This window comes from Scyliorhinus canicula, chromosome 3, assembly GCF_902713615.1.
Source record: "Scyliorhinus canicula chromosome 3, sScyCan1.1, whole genome shotgun sequence".
NCBI lineage: Eukaryota > Metazoa > Chordata > Chondrichthyes > Carcharhiniformes > Scyliorhinidae > Scyliorhinus > Scyliorhinus canicula.
This window is the reverse complement of record NC_052148.1, coordinates 111,603,909-111,624,565: the sequence shown is the minus strand read 5'-3', so window position 1 is coordinate 111,624,565 and position 20,657 is coordinate 111,603,909. Positions and strand designations below refer to the sequence as shown.

The 20,657-nt window shown below is 43.2% G+C and overlaps 1 protein-coding gene across 4 annotated transcripts in view; it reads left to right on the top strand.

Annotated features, from left to right (window-relative positions):
• Positions 1–2,652: 2,652 nt before the first annotated feature.
• LOC119962883 (calcium uptake protein 3, mitochondrial-like) overlaps positions 2,653–20,657 on the top strand; it is a 211,743-nt gene continuing 193,738 nt past the window's right edge. For 2 of the 4 annotated variants that reach the window (XM_038791114.1, XM_038791115.1), the window contains exon 1: positions 2,654–2,965. In XM_038791114.1, coding sequence (XP_038647042.1) covers positions 2,684–2,965 — 282 coding nt within the window. In that variant the 5' untranslated portion in view covers positions 2,654–2,683. Of the gene's footprint in view, positions 2,966–20,657 lie in introns of all 4 variants that reach the window. The other 2 variants (XM_038791113.1, XM_038791116.1) reach the window with 2 other exon arrangements.

The following is a 20,657-nucleotide window of genomic DNA, read 5'->3' as shown; positions in this document are numbered from 1 at the left end:
GTCCTCTTTTTAAAGGGAAAACAACAAATAAAGTTAATTTATAGAAGAAGAACAAATGCATAAAAAGTAGTCATATAACATTGTTCTAGATCATAGATCATAGAATTTACAATGCAGAAGGGAGCCCATTTGGCCCATCGAGTCTGCACCAGCCCTTATAAAGAGCACCCTAATGAAGCCCATGTATCAACCCCATCCCCGTAACCCTGTAACCCCACTTAACATTTTCTGGACACTAAGGGCAATTTAGCATGGCCAATCCATTTAACCTGCACATCTTTGGACTGTGGGAGGAAACCGGAGCACCCAGAGGAAACCCACGCAGACACGGGGAGAACGTGCAGACTCAGTACAGGCAGTGACCCAGCTGGGAATCGAACCTGGGACCCTGGAGCTGTGAAGCAACTGTGCTAATCACTATGCTACCGTGCTGCCCAACTATATTTACCGTGGCCATCTTTTCACCTAACTCCTTGAATGGTCAAAATAATAATACAAACATTTGCATTTCAAGAACGAAGCTAAATCTTTATAAATCATTTAAGTAACACCATATTTATTTTCTTTTAATTTCTTATCATTGTGCGAATCTAATCAATCTAAACCTTTCCTTTGAGATTCAAAATCTCTCTTTCAGCAGTTTCAATTGTTGGGTTTATTTTCACCATAACTCCTCAACCAGACTTTGATTTGAATAGAATAGACTTGAAAAGAAGCTTATTATTCCCCATTATAGGATTTTGATTTTGCTTTAATTTTCAAATTCTCTGATTCCCCTTCCAATAGCTTCATTCGCCATCTCGTTCGTCCAATTTTACCTTTTGGTTTATTTCTTCCATTAGTTTCCAGTGTTTCTTTTTGTTTCATTTCTTTTGTGTAAAATGCTTGTGTGTCCAAAATTGCAACCAAACAAAATTTGCAATCCGAAGACCAAATAAATTAGATTCCCATGTATAAACAGCGTAAAGGGTATTAGATTTTGTCTGTGTGCAAACATCTTGTCTTGTCTCATATAAATCATGTGCCATAGAAATTTGGCCCTATTGCTAACAGAGCAGTACTGCAATAGACTATTTGCAGCTGGTCTGTTCCAGCTGGTTGTTCCAAACAGGCTGCACTATTCTGGGACTTTAAGAATCACATGCACTTCTTCTGTGCACTTTTAGAATTACATACTTCCAAAATGCATTTATAAACAACAAAAAAGGCCAGAGATCCAGTCAATACTTGTGTTTTAGGGAGTAACTCATCTCAGGATCTGATACAAATCACTTTGGCAAATCTAACACTGCAGCACATGGATGATCCCTCATTTGCTTGTTATGTAGAAACCTTTTTCAAAATAACCATTAATGTAGGATAATGCAAATCCAGTATACATGAGGACAAACTGCCAAAGGTTAAATCTAAAATAAACAGAAAATGCTCAAAATAATTCCAGCATTTTTCGGTGTTACATGAGGAATATTCATTTAAAGCTACAATTAAAAGTGTGAACTATTTTGAATGATTCTAGCACAGTGACCTGTTTGGATGTCAGAGCAAATGTTAAGAGTAAATTTAATTTTCACAACAAAGAGTGAGATTGAAAATGTATTAATGATACCCACTTTTATTTCCCTGTTAGTGTGAAATATTTTTAAACCAAAATGAATTAAGCTGGCCAATTGTGTGGTGTTCTGTTTATGGGTCAGCATTCAAAGTCAAACCATTTAACTCAACTTCAAACTGGAGAGACTGTTTTTTGAGTTGGAAATTACTGAAAAATTGGAGAGACTTGTTGAAGCATGTATATAAATGCATTTGGATTGCTGACTTCTGATTGGGATTGATTAATTATTGCAGGATGCTAATGTCCCCAGTGAGTTGGAACATTGATCTGACAGCCATGCCCAAATCCCAACTTGATCCTTGGACATTTATACAGGAAACAACACTCTCTGCCCAGATAAAAGGCAGTCCTTCCTCTAGGTACAGAAGTGACCCCCTCTCTAATCATAGGACAGATCACCTCCTCAATGCAAATGGCAGACTCCTTCCCCTCTCTAAGCACAGGACAGCACCATCCCATTCTGAGCAGAAGTCAGACCACTCCCTTTAAGCACAGGATAGCCCAACCCCAATTTCCGATCATAGGTCTGTCAAGACCTCCATTCCCCCATCTCAGGACTGACACTCCCTCCCCCACCCACTCCCCAATCTTCAGAGATGACACTCATCTCCCACCCTCTCACCCAATCACAGGGCAAACATGCAACTCCCTCCCACCCAGTCCCCAATCACAGGGCAAACATTCAACCCCCACCCACCCATTCCCCAATGACAGGGCAAACACGCAACTCCCTCCCACCCCACAGCCCAATCAGAGGGCAAACACTCAACTCCCTCCCACCCATTCCCCAATCACAGGGCTGACACTGTCACCCCGCCCCCCCCCCCCTTCCCTCAATCTTCGGGGCTGACACTGAACTCCCACCCATCTTCAGAGCAGATACTAATACCCCCCCCCCCCCCAAATCTTCAGGGCTGGCACTCATACTCCCTCCACCCCTTCATCTTCAGAGCAGACACTCACATCACCCCCGCCCGCCCCTCAAATCATTGACATTGAACCACCCCCCGGCTCGTGCTGCCTCCGCTCTCGCGAGAGCTCTAGCTCGAGCCGCTTCACTAACGGGCAGCAATGGCCGCTCTGCGGAGATTCATGAAGCTGCTGCATCCCAGCTGCAACCACGGGCAGCCGGCCACTTTCAGCAGCTCTCGCCGCCTGAGACGGGCTGGCGTGTTCGCATCCCGGCCGGCGCCGGGGGGCGGCCTGTGGCTGGCGGCTGTGTGTGGCTTGGGAGGGGCGGCGGCTTCGTGTTATTGTTATGTGACTTGGGAGAGCGGGAGGAGGCGGCTCGGGCTCCTCTTCGGGAACGTGTCCGCTCCGCTCCCGATTGTAAAAGCCACGGGAAAGGCCAAGGTATGTGTTTGCGTGGCATCGCTGGAGGGGAGGCTCCTGCTGCTGGTGAGCATCTTGTTGTTGGCAACGGGTGCTGTCCGTCTCATCATCGCAGTTGCCTCAATGTAACTGCTATATTTACTAATATTTGTTGTATTCAGAATTCATGTTCTTTACATAAATGTAGATCTGCTTGTGATGCTGCAGAACCCGCCTCATTGGTCTCAGCAGCAGTCCCTGTCACTCCTTAATGTTACTGTCCCAGATGGTGTTCAGCAGCATCCCTACTGGTACCAAGGTGTATCTGTGCGTGCCTGGGATGCCTCAAAATCGAGGAAATGATGAATGGATAAAAACAATGAATATACTTTTGTCTGGATGTTTTTTCCTTGCCCATCCGATGATTCGTTTAATCTAATATTAAATATTGTTTTAAAAAAGTACGATCGAGTAAACTATGGGTCTCGTGGAGGAACAGCCTCATTAAAGTCGTAAAATTGTACAGGTTATAGTTGGCGTGGAGTGAGAAGGTGAGAATTGAAGAAGATCAGATGAGAAAAATAAATTATACACTGGATTTGGTGAGAGATCAAAGAGCATAATTGGATAGACCAAGAGGCTTTTCAGTGCCAGGAGACAGGGGGAGGGGGAGGGAGGGGAGGAGATGAAAATGGGCTAGATAGAGGCTAATTTCTAGTAAATCAGGAATTGATTCAACAATATGAAGATTAATGAATAAAGTCAAGAGGGAAGCATGGAAAGATTATTTTTTTTAAATACAGCATTTATACTGTGACTTTCATATCTTAATTCCAAAGTGCAGCTAATTGATTACCTTTGAAGTTGTTGTGTAAACATGTGGAAATGTATTTGTACATGACACTGCAAATAACAATGAGATAGATAATCAGCTAACACGTGTTGGTTGAGGTTATAAATATTGGTCAGGACACCAGCACAATTTCTTTGCTCTCCAAATAGTGCAGTGAGATTGCTTGTCCACCTGAAGAGGCAGACAGAATTCAGATTAAATAGTTATCCAAAACAAAAGGTGCCTCCAATAATGCAGCACTTCCTCAGACAGAAGTGTCAACTTACATTGCATAGATAAGTTCTTGAAGGGTGTGAGATCAGGGTAAACTCAAAGAGATGGATTAGGAGAATTCTGAATATTTCAGATGGGAAATTGGGTTAAGGTGGCATTCAAAACTGGTCCTAGTGAGTTGGAAGCAATTAAGTGAGAACATTATTTAAAATTAAAGTGAACTGCTTAAAACTTTAAACCTACTTCTAAAGTCTAGACAGGGAAACAAAGTTTTATTTAACCTAAATTTTGAAGATTTGAGGATGAAGAGTGATAAGTAGAGGAATTGAAACTTCATCTAGTCATAGAACTGCAAAGTGATACATTTTGATAGAACAAGGAGAGGCAATATAAAATAAAGGGTACAACTCCAAAAGGGCATAGAGAAACCGAGGGGTAAATGTGAACAAATAGTTGAAGCTGGCATGACAAGTTAACAAAGTGGTTAATTAGACATACGGGATCTGAGCTTTATAAATAGAGACAATGATCAGAATTTTCCGGCGGTCCATGCCAATGGGATCTTCTGGTCCCGCCAATGACGGACCCCTGCCACAGGTTTTCCGGCTGCATAGGGTTAATTCAACGGGAAAACCCCGTTGACAACGGTGAGACCAGAAGATCCTGCCATTGGCCAATGCTGGGCCACCACCGCTTTGTGGCAAGTTGCATGGAAAATGCCACCCATTGTGTACAAAAGCAAGAACGTTTGTTATGATGGAACGTTATAAAATATTGGTTAGGCCTCAACTGGAGGATTGTGACCAGTTCTGGGCACCACACTTTTTAGGAAGGTTGTGAAGGCTTTTGAGAATGGCTTCAGTTAAATGGATAAAAGGGAGACGTTAGTATTATCCTCCTTAAGAAGTCTTACAACACCAGGTTAAAGTCCAACAGGTTTGTTTCAAACACTAGCTTTCGGAGCACTGCTCCTTCCTCAGGTGAATGAAGAGGTATGTTCCAGAAACATATATATAGACAGTCAAAGATGGCAGACAATGCTTAGAATGCAAGCATTTGCTGGTAATTAAATCTTTACAGATGCAGAGGTAGGAGTAACCCCAGGTTAAAGAGGTGCGAATTGTCTCAAGCCAGGACAATTGGTCAGATTTCGCAAGCCCAGGCCAGATGGTGGGGGATGAATGTAATGCGACATGAATCCCAGGTCCCGGTTGAGGCCACACTCATGTGTGGCGGAACTTGGCTATGAGTTTCTGCTTCATTCTGGATCACAATGTCTTCACCTTCGACAACAAGCTTTTCATCCAGATGCACGGAACAGCCATGGGTGCTGTGGCGCGTTGGAACTGTTGATCGATGAGTCGAGTGCCATATCCCGTACAAGGGCATCTTTCAGCATCTATAGATGTCTGTTATGCTCCTCCTTGTCTGAGCAGATCCTGTGTATACAGATGGCTTGTCCATAGGGGATGGCTTCTTTAACGTGTTTCGGGTGAAAGCTGGAGAAGTGGAGCATTGTGAGGTTATCCGTGGGCTTGCGGTAAAGCAAAATGCTGAGGTGACCGTCCTTGATGGAGATGAGTGTGTCCAAGAATGCAACTGATTTTGGAGAGTAGTCCATGGTGAGTCTGATGGTGGGATGGAACTTATTGATGTCATCGTGTAGTCGTTTCAGTGATTCTTTGCCGTGGGTCCAAAGGAAAAAAATGTCATCGATGTATCTGGTGTATAATGTCGGTTGAAGGTCCTGTGTGGTGAGGAGGTCTTGTTCAAACTTGTGCATGAAGATGTTGGCATATTGAGGTGCGAATTTGGTCCCCATGGCTGTTCCGTGCGTCTGGATGAAGAACTTGTTATCGAAGGTGAAGACGTTGTGATCCAGAATGAAGCAGAAACTTATAGCCAAGTCCCACACACATGAGTGTGGCCTCAACCGGGACCTGGGATTCATGTCGCATTACATTCATCCCCCACCACCTGGCCTGGGCTTGCGAAATGCTGCCAACTGTCCTGGCCTGAGACAATTCACACCTCTTTAACCTGGGGTTACTCCCATGTCTGCATCTGTAAATAATTACCTGCAAATGCTCGCATTCTAAGCATTTTCTGGCGTCTTTGACTTTGTCTATATATATGTTTCTGGAACATACCTCTTCATTCACCTGAGGAAGGAGCAGTGCTCCGAAAGCTCGTGTTTGAAACAAACCTGTTGGACTTTAACCTGGTGTTGTAAGACTTCTTACTGTGCTCACCCCAGTCCAACACCGGCATTTCCACATGTTGTCCTCCTTATGATTAAGAGATTTGATATAGGTGCTGAAAATTATGAGGGATTGAGACCGAGAGAAGCTGTTCTCCTTTGCAAAGGGTCAAAAATCAGAGGAAACAGATGTAAAGTGATTGGCAAAATAACCAAAAATGACATGAGGAAAAGCTTTTAATATAGTGAGTGTTTACAATCTGGAATGCACAGCCTGATAGGGTAGTGGAGGAATATTCGATTGTGTTTGTCGAAATGGAATTGGATAACCAACTGATTGAAAATATTTCCAGGGTACAGGGGAAGCATAAGTTGGAACTAGCTAAATTGCCCTTGCAGAGAACCTGCACTGACTTACTGGGCTGAGCGGTTTGTTCTGTGCTATAACCAGTCTTTGATTCGAAGTACAGGGACCAGGGTCTGATAATATCCAGTAGCTGCTTGCTGAATAGTAGGGATATCTGGTTAGCTATTAGTGCTAAATAGAGACAATACAGAATGGTGATAACTAATTAAAATTTGAGGCAGCACGGTAGCATAGTGCTTAGCACAGTTGCTTCACAACTCCAGGGTCCCAGGTTCGATTCCTGGCTTGGGTCACTGCGGAGTCTGCACGTTCTCCCTGTGTTTGCGTGGGTTTCCTCCGGGTGCTCCGGTTTCCTCCCACTGTTCGAAGTTGAAATGAACTGAAAATCGCTTATTGTCACGTGTAGACTTCAAATGAAGTTACTGTGAAAAGCCCCTAGTCACCACATTCCGGCGCCTGTTCGGGGAGGCTGTTACGGGAATCGAACCGTGCTGCTGGCCTGCTTGGTCTGTTTTCAAAGCCAACGATTTAGCCCAGTGCTAAACAGCCGATGCATTGGCTATGCTAAAATTGCCCTTAGTGTCCAAAAAAGGTTGGTGGGGTTATGGGGATAGGGTGGAGGTATGGGCTTAGGTGGGGTGCTCTTTCTGAGGGCCGGTGCAGACTCGATGGGCCGAATGGCCTCCTGCACTGTAAATTCTATGATTCTATGATGATTCTATGAAGCAGAATACTAAACAATTGTAATCTGTTATGACACTCTGGGCTAGTGTGCAGTCAATTCTTGCACCACTTGACTTAGTGTTGCAACATAGTTGAGATTAACTTTTATTTTAAAACACCTGAGGTCTTCACCAGCCCAATAGCTACAGTCACCAGGTTTGTAAATTTAAATACAATTAACTTTTCATTCACAGTAACTATAATTAGGCAACAGATACAACTGGTTAACTACTAATTTCTAACTCTTCCCCCCACATATCTCACCCCACCCTCTGTTTTATGAAACAGAGGGGAAAGAAGGGTGTAAAATACCAATGACAACAATTATTTCAGATGCATGTCTTCCAGTTAGCTTATTTCGTCAGTCTAGGCTTTCAGATGGATGTTATTTCTTTCAGCTTGTAATGAATTTATTTCTAGATTCAGAACTATTAGGCAGTCAGCATTCGAGAGAGTGAGACAACTTCTTTCAGAGTCTGGAGTCTTCAGCCTTCAGCAGTAGGCGTTGGGCAGCAGAGCACAGAGAGAGAGCTGCTTCCACTTTGAGGGTCCAGTGACTTCTGCCGGGTTCCCTCTGGAAAAACTCCACCTGGCAGGACCCAATCACTGTCTGCTGCTGGGAAGGATATTGTCCCTTGCCAGTCCATTGGCCACCAGCCAACCAATAAAAACTAATCTCTCCAATCTGCTGGGTGCCATAAAGTCTGGTCTCTTCTGTCCATAATACAAAACTTCATAACACAGTGCACTATTTTTCAACTTTTGAGTTCCTTACTTCCTCTGCTCAACTTTGTCTCAATTAACAATCCATGGACCCAACATGATAAAGACAAACTAAGGGAATCAAGAGGAAGGGTCCTTGCGTAAACAAAAGCAAAATACAGCAGAAGCTGGAAGTCTGAAATAAAAACAGAAAATTCTCAGCTTCAGTTGAGAGAAACCAGGTTAACATTTCAGCTCGATGACTCTTCATCAGAACTGCCCTGGGATCCCTACAAAGTTTTCTGTGCCCCAACTATATTGTGCATTTTCAACCTGGACCTCTGATCCTTGTTGCAGAAGAAATGGGCCAGAGGAGACACTCCAGGGCAAGTCTGGCAAATGTGGAAGAAGATGAATGAAGAGAGGACATATACCCTTTTTATGACAGTAGCTGCCATGTCAAGGTATCAAATCGGGGAGGGAGGAATGTGTGTGTGAAGGGGGTTGGTTGAGGTGCTCAATGCACTTACACTGGTTAATCTTTGAGTTACACCAGAGATTAAACTGTGTAACATTTCCAGGTAAATATACAGGTAAGTCTGCTTGTCTAGCCCAAGTCTCTGATACGAAGCACAATGTTGGAGACTTTGGTGGAGGCTCCTAGACAGCATAGGGAGAAGTGAAAGGTATATCAATTATGCTCTATCCTGTAATACTGCAGAGGAGAGATAGTTTATGGCTCTATAAACACCTACTATAGATCTTGTTTTGACAGCTTGCATTTATTTCTCTAAGGATCAGTGTCAGGCATATAAGTGATTCATTACTTGAATAAGTAACTTGTTATTTAGAACAGTGTAAAATAAAAATGCATAACTGTTTAATATTCATATTATTTGAAGCAAATGAATAAGAAAGTAATCATGTGAGTAATTTTGAATCTGACTTTTATTAACTGTTTGCCATACGCAGCATCTATTTGTCAGACTAGCAAGGTAATCCAAACCACAGGTCTGTGTATTTAGCAGTGTTTCTTTGCGATTAATAGATCAGGAAACATGCTCATTTCTAGATACAGCAAAATATTCAGTTTGGGAACAGGAAATGCCAATTTGTGCAGCAAAGCTATATTTCTTCTGTCTTCTCATCATATCCCTCAATATCCTTTATTCCAGAAACCCACCTTTTAAAGTTATTTATACTGTTCATATTCATTGCCTTTCCTTTATTCCACAACTTTATTGACTTTTGTGTAAACATTTTTGTGATCCTTCTTATTTCTAATATCCTAAGTTTTAGCTTGTCCCTCAATTATTTTAACTTTCTGTTCTGTAAATAAATTGCTTGGATGAAATTTAGCAGTCCTCTTTGTAATCCAAGTTTGAACCATGTTACTTTCCAAAGTAAATCTATTTCCTTGGTCTTGTTTATAATTTAAACCCATAATAGCTGGATTCATCTGACTGGTTTAATTCTGTACTTGGTAAAGGCAGTAATATTACTGAATGAACCAAACTGTACGCATTATTTAAGATAAGTGCTACAAAATCCAGGCTTATACTAGATACACTCACAATCAACATAATGTTTATGGATCCTATATACTTTAGAATCAGAAGTTTATCTTTCACTGTCCAATATCTTGTTGTGTGATTCGGAATGGCATAACAGTTGTTGTACATTGTATGAAATGGATACTGTAACTGTGTATGTAACATGATTAGCATTTCTCCAATCTTCTAAAAGTTGGACCGCTGGATGCAGTTTTCCAGCTGGGTGTGGAATGAGACAGGCTATTGTTAGGGTATTCTTTCCGAGCCCCTTCCTCTAATGGTGTGAACAGAGATAATCTGGACTATTCATGCACAATAATATACAGCAAACACCCTTCTGCCTCAATTAAGAATGGAGCAATTCATTGATAACTGTCGTCTTTGTGTTGGGTTATGACCAGAAGCTTCCAGATATATTGATTCTGCCACCATTTTCACTAGCTGATTGATAAAAGGCTTGCGGAAATGTTCCATCTGTAGAAGAGCCTGTGCATGGTTGTCTTTTAGAACAAGAAGCCTATTGCACAGCAGGTCCCACCCTATTTTGGCAGGACACTGCCTGGTTGCAGTGGTCAAAATAGGATGGGACCTGCTGTGCATTCAATCTGCCACTATCATCAGTGCTTACCTTGGACTCAGAGGATGAAGTGAAATAAACCTTCTATTCCAACCTAGATGCAACTCTTGACAGCCATACTGAGATCATACTTCTTGATGGTTTCAATACCAGGGTGGGGGATAGCCATGCTCTTAGCTGAACACCACTGAAAAGCATACCGTTCAAAAGTCCAATTTCAATAGTGTACGCCTCCTTACCCTGTGTGCTGAACATGATTTTGTGGTCACTAACATCCTTTTCTACCATAAAAACCATGTTGACATCCTGGCAACATCCAAGATTGAGAACTGGCAGCTAATAGATATGTGCGAGTAGGACTAGGGATCAAAAATATGTGCATATTATATGTACTGTGACTGGGACCGACAGATGCTGGACAGACTATCGGCTTATTTGCTTCATATTGGTATTTGAGGCGATCTCAAAATGAGCCCACAGTCGTGACAGGTATGGATGAGGTTCAAAGTTTTCGGGGCCTGTCAAACAACACCAATCTCAAGGGATTTCAAGAACAAATAAATTGGAAATCACAGGAATGGATATTCACACCATTAACTAACACCCAAGATGGTTGGCAGCCATTAAAATTCATTATCACTCACACATGTTAAGAAATCCTCGGACATGCCACCGAAAGACACCAAGACTGAGATGTGACTGATGCAGAAATATGCAACCTCGTTGATTGAAAACAGACAGCATTCAAAACCTGGCAATGCAATCCAAACTCCACAGTGAAGAAGCTCGCCTATAAGACGGCAAAAGCTAAAGTTCAAAGAAGAAATGAAATGAAAAATGAAAATCGCTTATTGTCACGAGTAGGCTTCAATGAAGTTACTGTGAAAAGCCCCTAGTCGCAACATTCCGGCGCCTGTCCGGGGAGGCTGGTACGGGAATCGAACCGTGCTGCTGGCCTGCCTTGGTCTGCTTTAAAAGCCAGTGATTTAGCCTGGTGAGCTAAACCATGATTTGAAGAACAAACAGTGGACAGAGAACACTTCAGTACATTTGACATCTTGTTGACATGCAGGACCCAGGTGCATGGACACCTTATCCTGCTCCATGATCCTACCGTAAATCGTTGAAGCAACCCCACCCTCCAGCCCCATCATTGACAGCACGTCCTCCAGCAATGAAAAGGATGGTGCCAAATGTGGGCAGCACGGTGGCACAGTGGTTAACACTGCTGTCTCACAGCTCCAGGGTCCCAGGTTTAATTCCAGACTCTGGTGACTGTGTGGTGTTTGCACTTTATCCCCGTGTCTGTGTGAGTTTTCTCCGGGTGCTCCACTTTCCTCCCACAGTCCAAAGATGTGTGGGTGAGGTGGATTGGCCATGCTAAATTGCCCCATGGTGTCCAAAAGGTTAGGTGGGTTACGGGGATAGGGTTGAGGTGTGGACTTGCCCAGGATGCTCTTTCGAAGGGTTTGTGCAGACTCGATGGTCTGTGCAGTCCCCGTGTCTGAGTGGGTTTCCTCTGGGTGCTCCGGTTTCCTCCCACAAGTCCCGAAAGACATGCTGTTAGATAATTTGGACATTCTGAATTCTCCCTCTGTGTACCCGAACAGGCGCCGGAATGTGGCGACTAGGAGCTTTTCACAGTAACTTCATTGCAGTGTTAATGTAAGCCTACTTGTGACAGTAATACAGATTATTATTTAATGTTTGCTTTGTTTGACTATAATAAAAATTATTTTGTTTTAAACCGTGGAATCTTGTGCTTCATTCTTTCTGTAAATAACAGATTTCAGATTTCTTAAAAATTACTGGTCTCACGTAAGATCATAACTGATAAACTCTTCAGTCTTAACTGGCTTAAAACCGCAACTTCTATATTAGCACTATGGTACGATGGTGCTCATTCTGAAGAAGAACTGTGATAGATAATTGACATATTCACTGAAGCCTTCAAGAGCTTGGAGCTTACTCTGAACACCAGGAAAACAAAACTCCTCTACTAAATCCTGCCAAATGTATCAAATCGAATGCCTTCAATTGAAATTAATTATAAAGTGTTTAAAAATATCTTTAATTTCCCATCTCTTGAAAGCTATCAATCCCAAAAAACTGAAGTTGGTGAAGTATACATTTGTACTAGCTCAGCCTATGGTAAATTATGTACTCGTTTTTGATATCAGACCTGACACAAAACCTAAAGTCTCCCGGGCAGTGGTTCTCACTAGCTGCCTCTACAGTGCTGAAGCTTGGACTAATTGTGGATGTCCTATCAAGACACTAGAACAACAATCTCGCCATATCTTGTGAATCAAGTGAGGGGACAAAAGAGAAAATATGAGCGTCCTCCATGACACAGCTATACCTAGGAGCCGGTCATATTAGTTGACATGGTTGGCGCAGCTCAGAATACCTGACTCCAGACTGCTCAAACAAATTCTCTACTTGGAGCAATGCCAAGGTGTGCAGTCACATGGGGGTAAAGGGGAACATTTTAAAACAGTCTCTCAGACTCCAGTGAAAGTCTACTCTAATGTTGAGCGAATACTTTATATCGGTCTTCACCCAAGAGAATGAGGTGGTAGAACATAGAACATAGAAAATACAGCACAGAACAGGCCCTTCGGCCCACGATGTTGTGCTGAACTTTTGTCCTTGATTAAGAACAAATTAATCTACACCCCATCATTCTACCGTAATCAGAACTCGGGGAGAGAGAATGAGGTGCTTGAGCAATAGGGCGTGACAAGGTCTTGGAGGTGTTGGCAGGCTTAAATGTGGACATATCTCCAGGTCTGGATGAATTGTGTCCTAGGATGCACGTGAGGAGAGTTCGGGGGCTCTGACCCAAATTTTTAATTCCTCTCTGGCCTCCGGGGAGATGCCAGAGGATTGGAAGACAGCTAATGTGCTTCCGCTATTTAAGAAAGGTTGTCGAGATAAGCCAGGGAACTACAGACCAGTGAGTCTTTCGTCAATGGTAGGGAAACTATTAGAGAAAAGTCTGAAGGAGAGAATTTAGCTAAGCTTGGAGAGGCAAGATTTGATCAGGAATAGTCAGCATAGCTTTGTCAGAGGGAGGCCATGCCTAACAATTTGATTTGAATTTTTGAGCATATGATCAGGTGTGTAGATGAGGATAATGCCATTGATGTAGTTTACATGGATTTCAGCAAAGCCTTTGACAAGATTCCACGTGGGAGACTTATAAAGAAAGTAAATGCACATGGGATTCAGGGTAACTTGATGATAAGGTGGATTCAAAATTGGCTTAGCTGTAGGAGGCAGTGGGTGATGACAAACAGCTGCTTTAGTGACTGGAAGTCAGTGTCCAGTGGCATACCACACGGATCTGTGCTCAGTTTCCTATTGTTTGTCATTTATATAAACAACATAGATTACTATGTGGGGGTCGGACCAGTAAGTTTGAGGACGACACAAAGATTGGCCGGGTGTTTAACAGTGAGATCGACTGTCTTTGGCTACAGGCAGATATAGACGGGATTGTCAAATGGGCAGAAAAATGGTTGATGGAATTTAACCCTGAAACACGTGAGGTGATGCACTTTGGAAGGAGTAATGTGACAAGGAAATATTCGATGAATGGCGTGACACAACTTCTGAGGAACAAAGGGATCTTGGCGTGTTTGTCCATTGATCTCGGAAGGCAGAGGTTAATACGGTGGTGAAAAATGCATATGGATATTAGTCTTTATCAATCGAGGCATAGATTACAAAAGCAGGGGGGTCATGTTGGAGTTGTATAGAATTTTGGTGAGGCCACAGCTGGAGTACTGTGTGCAATCCTGATCGCCACACTATAAGAAGGATGTGATTGCACTGGAGGGGGTGCAGAAGAGATTCACCATGATTTTGCCTGGGATGGAACATTTAAGTTTTGAAGAGAGCTAGGATAGGCTTGGGTTATTTTCTCTTGAGCAGAGAAGACTGAGGGGCGACCTGATCGAGGTGTACGAGATTATGAGGGGCATCGATAGGGTGGATAGGGAACAGCTTTTCCCCTTTGTTGAATGATCAGTTACGAGGGGGCACATGTTCAAGGTGAGAGGCACGAGGTTTAGGGGTGATTTGAGGAAAAATGTTTTTACCCCGTCTGGAATGCACTGCCTGGGAGGGTGGTAGAGGTAGGTGGCCTGACATCCTTTAAAAAATATCTGGATTAGCACTTGGCACATCATAACATTCAAGGTTATGGGCCATGTGCTGGCAAATGGGATTAGGTGGGCAGGTCAGGTGTTCTTCATGCACTGGTGCAGACCCGATGGGCCGAAAGGCCTCTTCACTGTTATTCTGTGATTCTATTTACATCATGTGGGTAGGTTATGCTCAATTGTGGCCAAAATGGCCATTCATCACAATGCATGGTACCTTTAAATTGAGAAGAGCAGCAAATGAAAGAGAAATGAGAGAGTTGAAGGAAGAGAGCATCTGCTTAAGCTAACAATCCACCACCACCTCAACTGGCCTACAATTGATGTTCTGACTGGGGAGAGCCTGTAAAGCTAAGATGGGGCTTATAAATCATCCAAGAATTTGCAACCAAAATTGACATCTTACTTCCACCCAATCAAATGCAGGAAAAATTAATCCTCAGCACGAAGGATTGACAGTAGATTTTTAGCAACAAAATAGTGCTTTTCATAATGGAAAAGGTAACTGCTAATTCCAAACTCATCAAAAGAAATGAAAGCTTTGCTCCTGGTCATGTTTGTTTAGGGAGAAATATAAAACGATGGCTAGCTACCAGAAATATTGCATTTTCAGTTTTAAAACAAAATCAAGAGATGCATGCTGTTGTAAACCCACCTCTTCATTCACCTGATGAAGGAGCTGTGCTCTGAAAGCTAGTGATTCGAAACAAACCTGTTGGACTGTAACCTGGTGTTGTAAAACTTAAAACCTGAAGAAATGAGACTCCACCATTGTAAAAGTTAATTTTCAGTGCCAGATAGGTTGTTTGTAAGTAATTAAGACTTATCATACCATTAAAAATTACCTTATACTGGAATGGACATGCCCCAACATTGTCTGGTGTGTTTATTTGGTATATATCTATAAAGCAACGTTCTTTGGCCATGCAGCAATTGGGAATTTGTTGCACAATGATCTAAACAGGCTGCACGAAAATAACGGCTGCTTTAAGGTGTGTGGCAGCACAGAAATCTACAAATGGACTGTGCGCAGTGACTGGACTTTTGAAGGATCGTTGATTTTAAAATGGTAGTACCAGATTCAAAATAATTGGCTACCTACTGAAAATAATTGAGTTGTTGGAGATGTGGTCCTGGATGCTAGAATTCCTGTGTAGTTTATGTCAATCTGAATCTAACTGGAGTGTATATAACAAGGTTCCTATTCGCAGTGTTTTGCTAAATAATTTTCATCAATAGGTGCCAATTTACAAAGCAGCTTGAACTGCATTGATCACAAAAATACATTTTGTGCCATTTTTCTATCTGTTTTGCCATGAAGGCAGATATATACAATCTGCTGTGGTGTAATTTGTAAACCTTTGCTGATTTATATTTCACAAACTCTTCGTATAAAAATATATTTTTCACAGTTGCAGTCTTCGAATTATGCAAAAATCATGATATACTACTCATGAATCATATTTTTTTTTCTTAATGCAGGTCAGTTCCGTTTATTTATGTTTGTGTACCTGTGCTGAGGCAGAATGATGTATCTATTGAGTTTCAGTATTTGCTGTTAGAGGTCTTTTTCCCCACTTACCATTATTTGCTAGTATTATCATTTGGTGAGTATGTTGCTGGTGGGCTGAAAGGCTAATGTGTTGTATTAGGTAGATAAATGATTAAATTGGTCTCAGTTTACATCCTTTGTTTGGCATTTGATTTCCTTGCACCTTTGTGAATTCTTTATCTGGAAGTCAATCATGCCGTTACGGAAAAGCCAAATGTGAAACATCTGAGAGTAAAAACTTAGTGGTGTTGGCTCAATGTAATATGAGACAATGCTTTGGCAGTGAACCTTGCTTTTACTTGGTATGTAAGATAATGATGAAGTGCAACCTGCTTATAAGGAACATTATTTGGAGCATTTTGTTTAAAAATAACTGAAAATTTGGAAAAAGAAAATGGGAACTTGAGCAGGGAACTTCAAGTTCTTGGGTTAAAATTAATTTTAAAGTTTTAAAACTAGTTTACTTATTGCAATATAGTGGCAGGATAAGGAGGTTAGGTAAGGTTTTTTCTTTTACTGTGGTAAAGAACATAGAACATACAGTGCAGAAGGAGGCCATTCGGCCCATCAAGTCTGCACTGATCCACTTAAGCCCTCACTTCCACCCTATCCCTGTAACCCAATAACCCCTCCTAACCTTTTTGGACACTAAGGGCAATTTATCATGGCCAATCCACCTAACCTGCACGTCTTTGGATTGTGGGAGGAAACCAGAGCACCCAGAGGAAACCCACGCAGACACGTGGGAGAACGTGCAGACTACGCACAGACCGTGACCCAGCTGGGAATCGAAGCTTGGGCCCTGGTGCTGTGAAGCCACAGTGCTAGCCACTTGTGCTACCGTGCTGCCCCATTTTAACTCAGTTAAAATGGTATTGCTTTGGATTAGATTATTACTCAGAAACAGTAGGTGACAGGTGGTGCATTGAAGTCAGGAAACCTGGAACAACAGGATTCCCTCCGGGCATGCCGTATTTAACAGCAGAACATGATTAACATTTTCTGTAGCCAGGCAGATTGAGGGATGGTGATGATGGGGTAGTGTTGGATGGTAGATACGGGGTTTTGGGGAATATATGGAGGATGGGCAGGGCAGAGTTTGGGGGTGGGTGGGAGAGACCAGAGTCTGGAATGAAGAAGGTTGAGGGAATCAGACAGAGGCTATAGTGGTGATACAGGTAAAGAGAGAAATTGGAAGCTGAGTTATGGGTGGGGAGAGGGAGATCCAAAGTTGGCGGATGGAGAGATCAGAGGCTGGTTTGGGTTTTGGGTGTTTTGAGGTCTATGGACTCAGAAAGTGTGCAGGAGATGGGAGACCTGAGGCACCAGGTGGGATTGGAGATGTCATGTTTGGAGATTGGAGGCCAGGGTGGTGGTAGATAACAGAAACTGGAGGGAGGGATTTCAAACATGGGTAGATTGGGGGAGGGCAATCGGAGCCCTGGGAAGGGGGGAGATCAGAAGTTGGAATTCTTCCAAAGCCATTTAACATACTGAGGCAATAAATCATAGTGCGTCAGATTGTTAAAATTATTCCTTCTTGATTTAAGAAATCTGCCAAAACTCTAGGAAGTTCTAGGTGCCATGGATACCTGGTCAGCTCTCAACAGTGGCTCAGAGACTGAACCAGAGCTGTAATTTTTTAAGACTGTGTTGAAAGATCGATTTGTTCCAGGAGTGATAATATAAGAAATAGGGCGTGGTTATTTTATAAACAAACTTAATTAAACCAAGAAACAGTATTTAAATTTCAACTCTTCACTGACAGATTACATTTAGTTCCTTAACCTTAATACACTAGTTGCCGTTCACAGCACTATAAATAAACATGCTGCTCTTATTCCACTTACACAGACTGGCAGAGGCAATTCTTGCGTTTAGAAAACAATCTTTCTCCTGTAAGGAACATTCGTTCAGAACCCTTTTCCAAAGCATGCCTCGGTGGCAACTCTCATGACTCTCTCAGTCGATTTCCAAAGCCTTCTTGTTATGGGAGAGGTGTTTTCAAAACCCCAAAATGCATCTTGGAGTCCAACCAACCCCCACCTTTAATGGATTGTTGCTTTTGAAGCACACGGCTTGTTCCCCAGGTGTAGTATTACAATTATGGACATGTGTTTTTAAAAACAAAACAGTGTTTATTCCATGAACGCAACTTGACCTTTTAAAATAAACATTGGATCTCTTAACACCCCTTACTTCAAAGATAACCCCAAAAATAATACAACACTACCCAATCCTGCAAACTGTTCTTTTAAACATCCAAAAGACTTCACCCCTTCAAAAATAGGAGCCCAACAGAATACATTCAATATATTTATAGTCTTTGGATTTGCAGAAATCACAAGACCAGCTCTTTCCCTTCCTGCAGCTCTCAGCAAAACACACAGACACTCCCAGCTGCTCTCTCAAACTGAAACTAAAAACTTCAAAATGGCCGAGCGGAAGCCCAGCTCCACCCACACTCTGACATCACTGCATTTCCTAAAGGTACATTGCTTAAATATCCATTTTGTAAAGGTACTCTCACCTAACATTCCCCTCTGTAACTTTCATGATCCCTCTTGGTTGATCTCCAAAGCCTTACCTCTCTAACTGTTGAGAACAGCTTTTTTTTTCTCTTTCTCTATCTCTCTCTCTCTAAGCTTCACCCAGCTGGGGTTTCCAGGCTTGAACCCATCAGTGTTATGTTGACAGTTTGATTGCTCTCTCGTTTATACAAAAGAACAGAGCCATGCTATTGATATACAACTAACTTCCCATTGATGGACAAAGTAGCCATCAGACTCTGTAATGGGCTAATAGTTGGTCAGACAGAACTATGGATCTGGAGCATCCTGAGTATTCTCACTAATGAGTTTAAGTCTGACTTGGACAGTGTAACTCGACCAGACGTAGCTCTCTGACTCTGTGCTAGCATGTTTTTTTCACCTCGTCTTTTTAACCCCTAAATTGCCTGATAAATTGGGGTCTCATTTCTGGACCCAATTTCCTAATATCTTCCTTGGGTAACAGGAGAGAACTTTTTGTTCACCCTAGCAGATATAATTTAACATAAATCATTTGTGGATTTTTCAGGGGCACGCTCAATGACCGCAGCGGAGGCTGGATGTGGGGCTGTTGGCGGATGAGGGGGTGCGCGAGCGGGTGCAGGTTGACATTTGGACTGTGTGGAGTTGAAAGATACGGGGGAGGTCACAGCCGCCAAGCTGTGGGAGGCACTCAAGGCCGTAGTTAGAAGGGAGTTTATTTTGATTCGGGCCCGCAGGAAGAGATTAGAGCAGGAGGATAGGGCAAGGCTGATAGATGTGACTTTTGAGGGTAGAATCGTTTGCTGAAGGAGAGGCAGAGGCACTGGATGGAGTTTTGGTTAGTGTCTATAGGGAGGGTGGTGGGGCAGTTATGGAGAGGCATGTATGAATACAAGGAGAAGGCAAAAATGACTCTGGCCCATTAGTTGAGGAAGCATGCAGTGGCAAGGGAGATTGGTCAAGTGAGGGACGAGCGGGGTAAGGTGGTGATGCACCCGGAGGGGGTGAATGGGGCATTTGAGGCCTTTTATAGGAGGCTCTATAAATTGAACATGGGAAAGAGCGAGGTGTCCCCGATCAAAGCCAGAGGACAGGAAAGGAGATTTGTGGAGTTGCCATTTCGGGTGGTGGCAACGAGCTTTAGGTACTTTGTTATCGACCCCTTTACCATTCTCGCTGGCCAGGTACTCCATGAGCCCAGTGGTGGTGTCGGCGTTAAGTGTATGGTGGCAGTATAGGCAGCACTTCGGGTTGGATATATTGATGGAACCTTTTAACCGCAAACACCATGGCCAAACCCTCCTCGTCGATCTGGCGTAATTTTGGTCAGCTGCCCCAAGAGTCCAAAAGGCGAAGGCGATGGGCCATTCTGTGCCATCGTCCATTCGGTGAGGCAACACTGCTCCGACACAGTTAGGCGAGGCGTCACAGGGGACTATCAGCGATCTGGCGGGGTCGAAGTGGGTAAGCAGTCATGAAGACGACAGTTCTTTATCTCTGTAGAGGCCACCTGCTGCGGCCAACCCCATATCCATGTCTGGCCTTTCTTCAGCAGATGGTGCAGGAGGGCCAACTGGGTCACGAGGTCCGATGAGCTGAGTCCAAGGAAAGAACAGAGTTCTGTGGGGCCGTCCGAATCGAGGCCTGCCGAATTGCCTGCACTGTGTCTTCAACCAGGTGAAGGCCGTTTTGATCCATGCAGTAACTGAGATATGTAACCTCCCGGGCATGGAACATGCACTTCCCCCTATGGAGTCTAACCCCAGTGGCTGTAAAATGGCGGACTACCTTGTCAAGGTTCCTCAAATATTCTTGGTCCGAAGTCCTGGCTGTCCAGATGAACTGCAGCACATGGTAAACCCCACAGTATGTTTTCTATCACTCGCATAGGCTGTTGATACCCCAAAAGCCAATCTGCTATATTCACACAAGCCCAGGTGTCTATTCACTGTCATGTTTTTCATGGATCCTGGGTCCAAAATCAATTGAGGATAAGCGTGGCTCATGTCAAGCTTCCTGAAGGAATGACCTCCACTGAGTTTTGCATAAACGTCCTCTATCCTTGGTACTGGGTAACAGTCCAACCAGGAAACTTGGTTGACCGTCATCTTGGTAATCCCTGCAAAGGCGTACAATGCCATCTGTATTTAGCATGGGTACAACCGCCACTGCCCCATCTGTGACCTGTATGAGGAGGATGATGTCCAAAATCTCCAGGTGGTCGATCTCAGTGTCCTTCGGCCATAGTGCATATGGAACCGGGCGGGCACGGAAATAATGTAGCTGTGTTGATG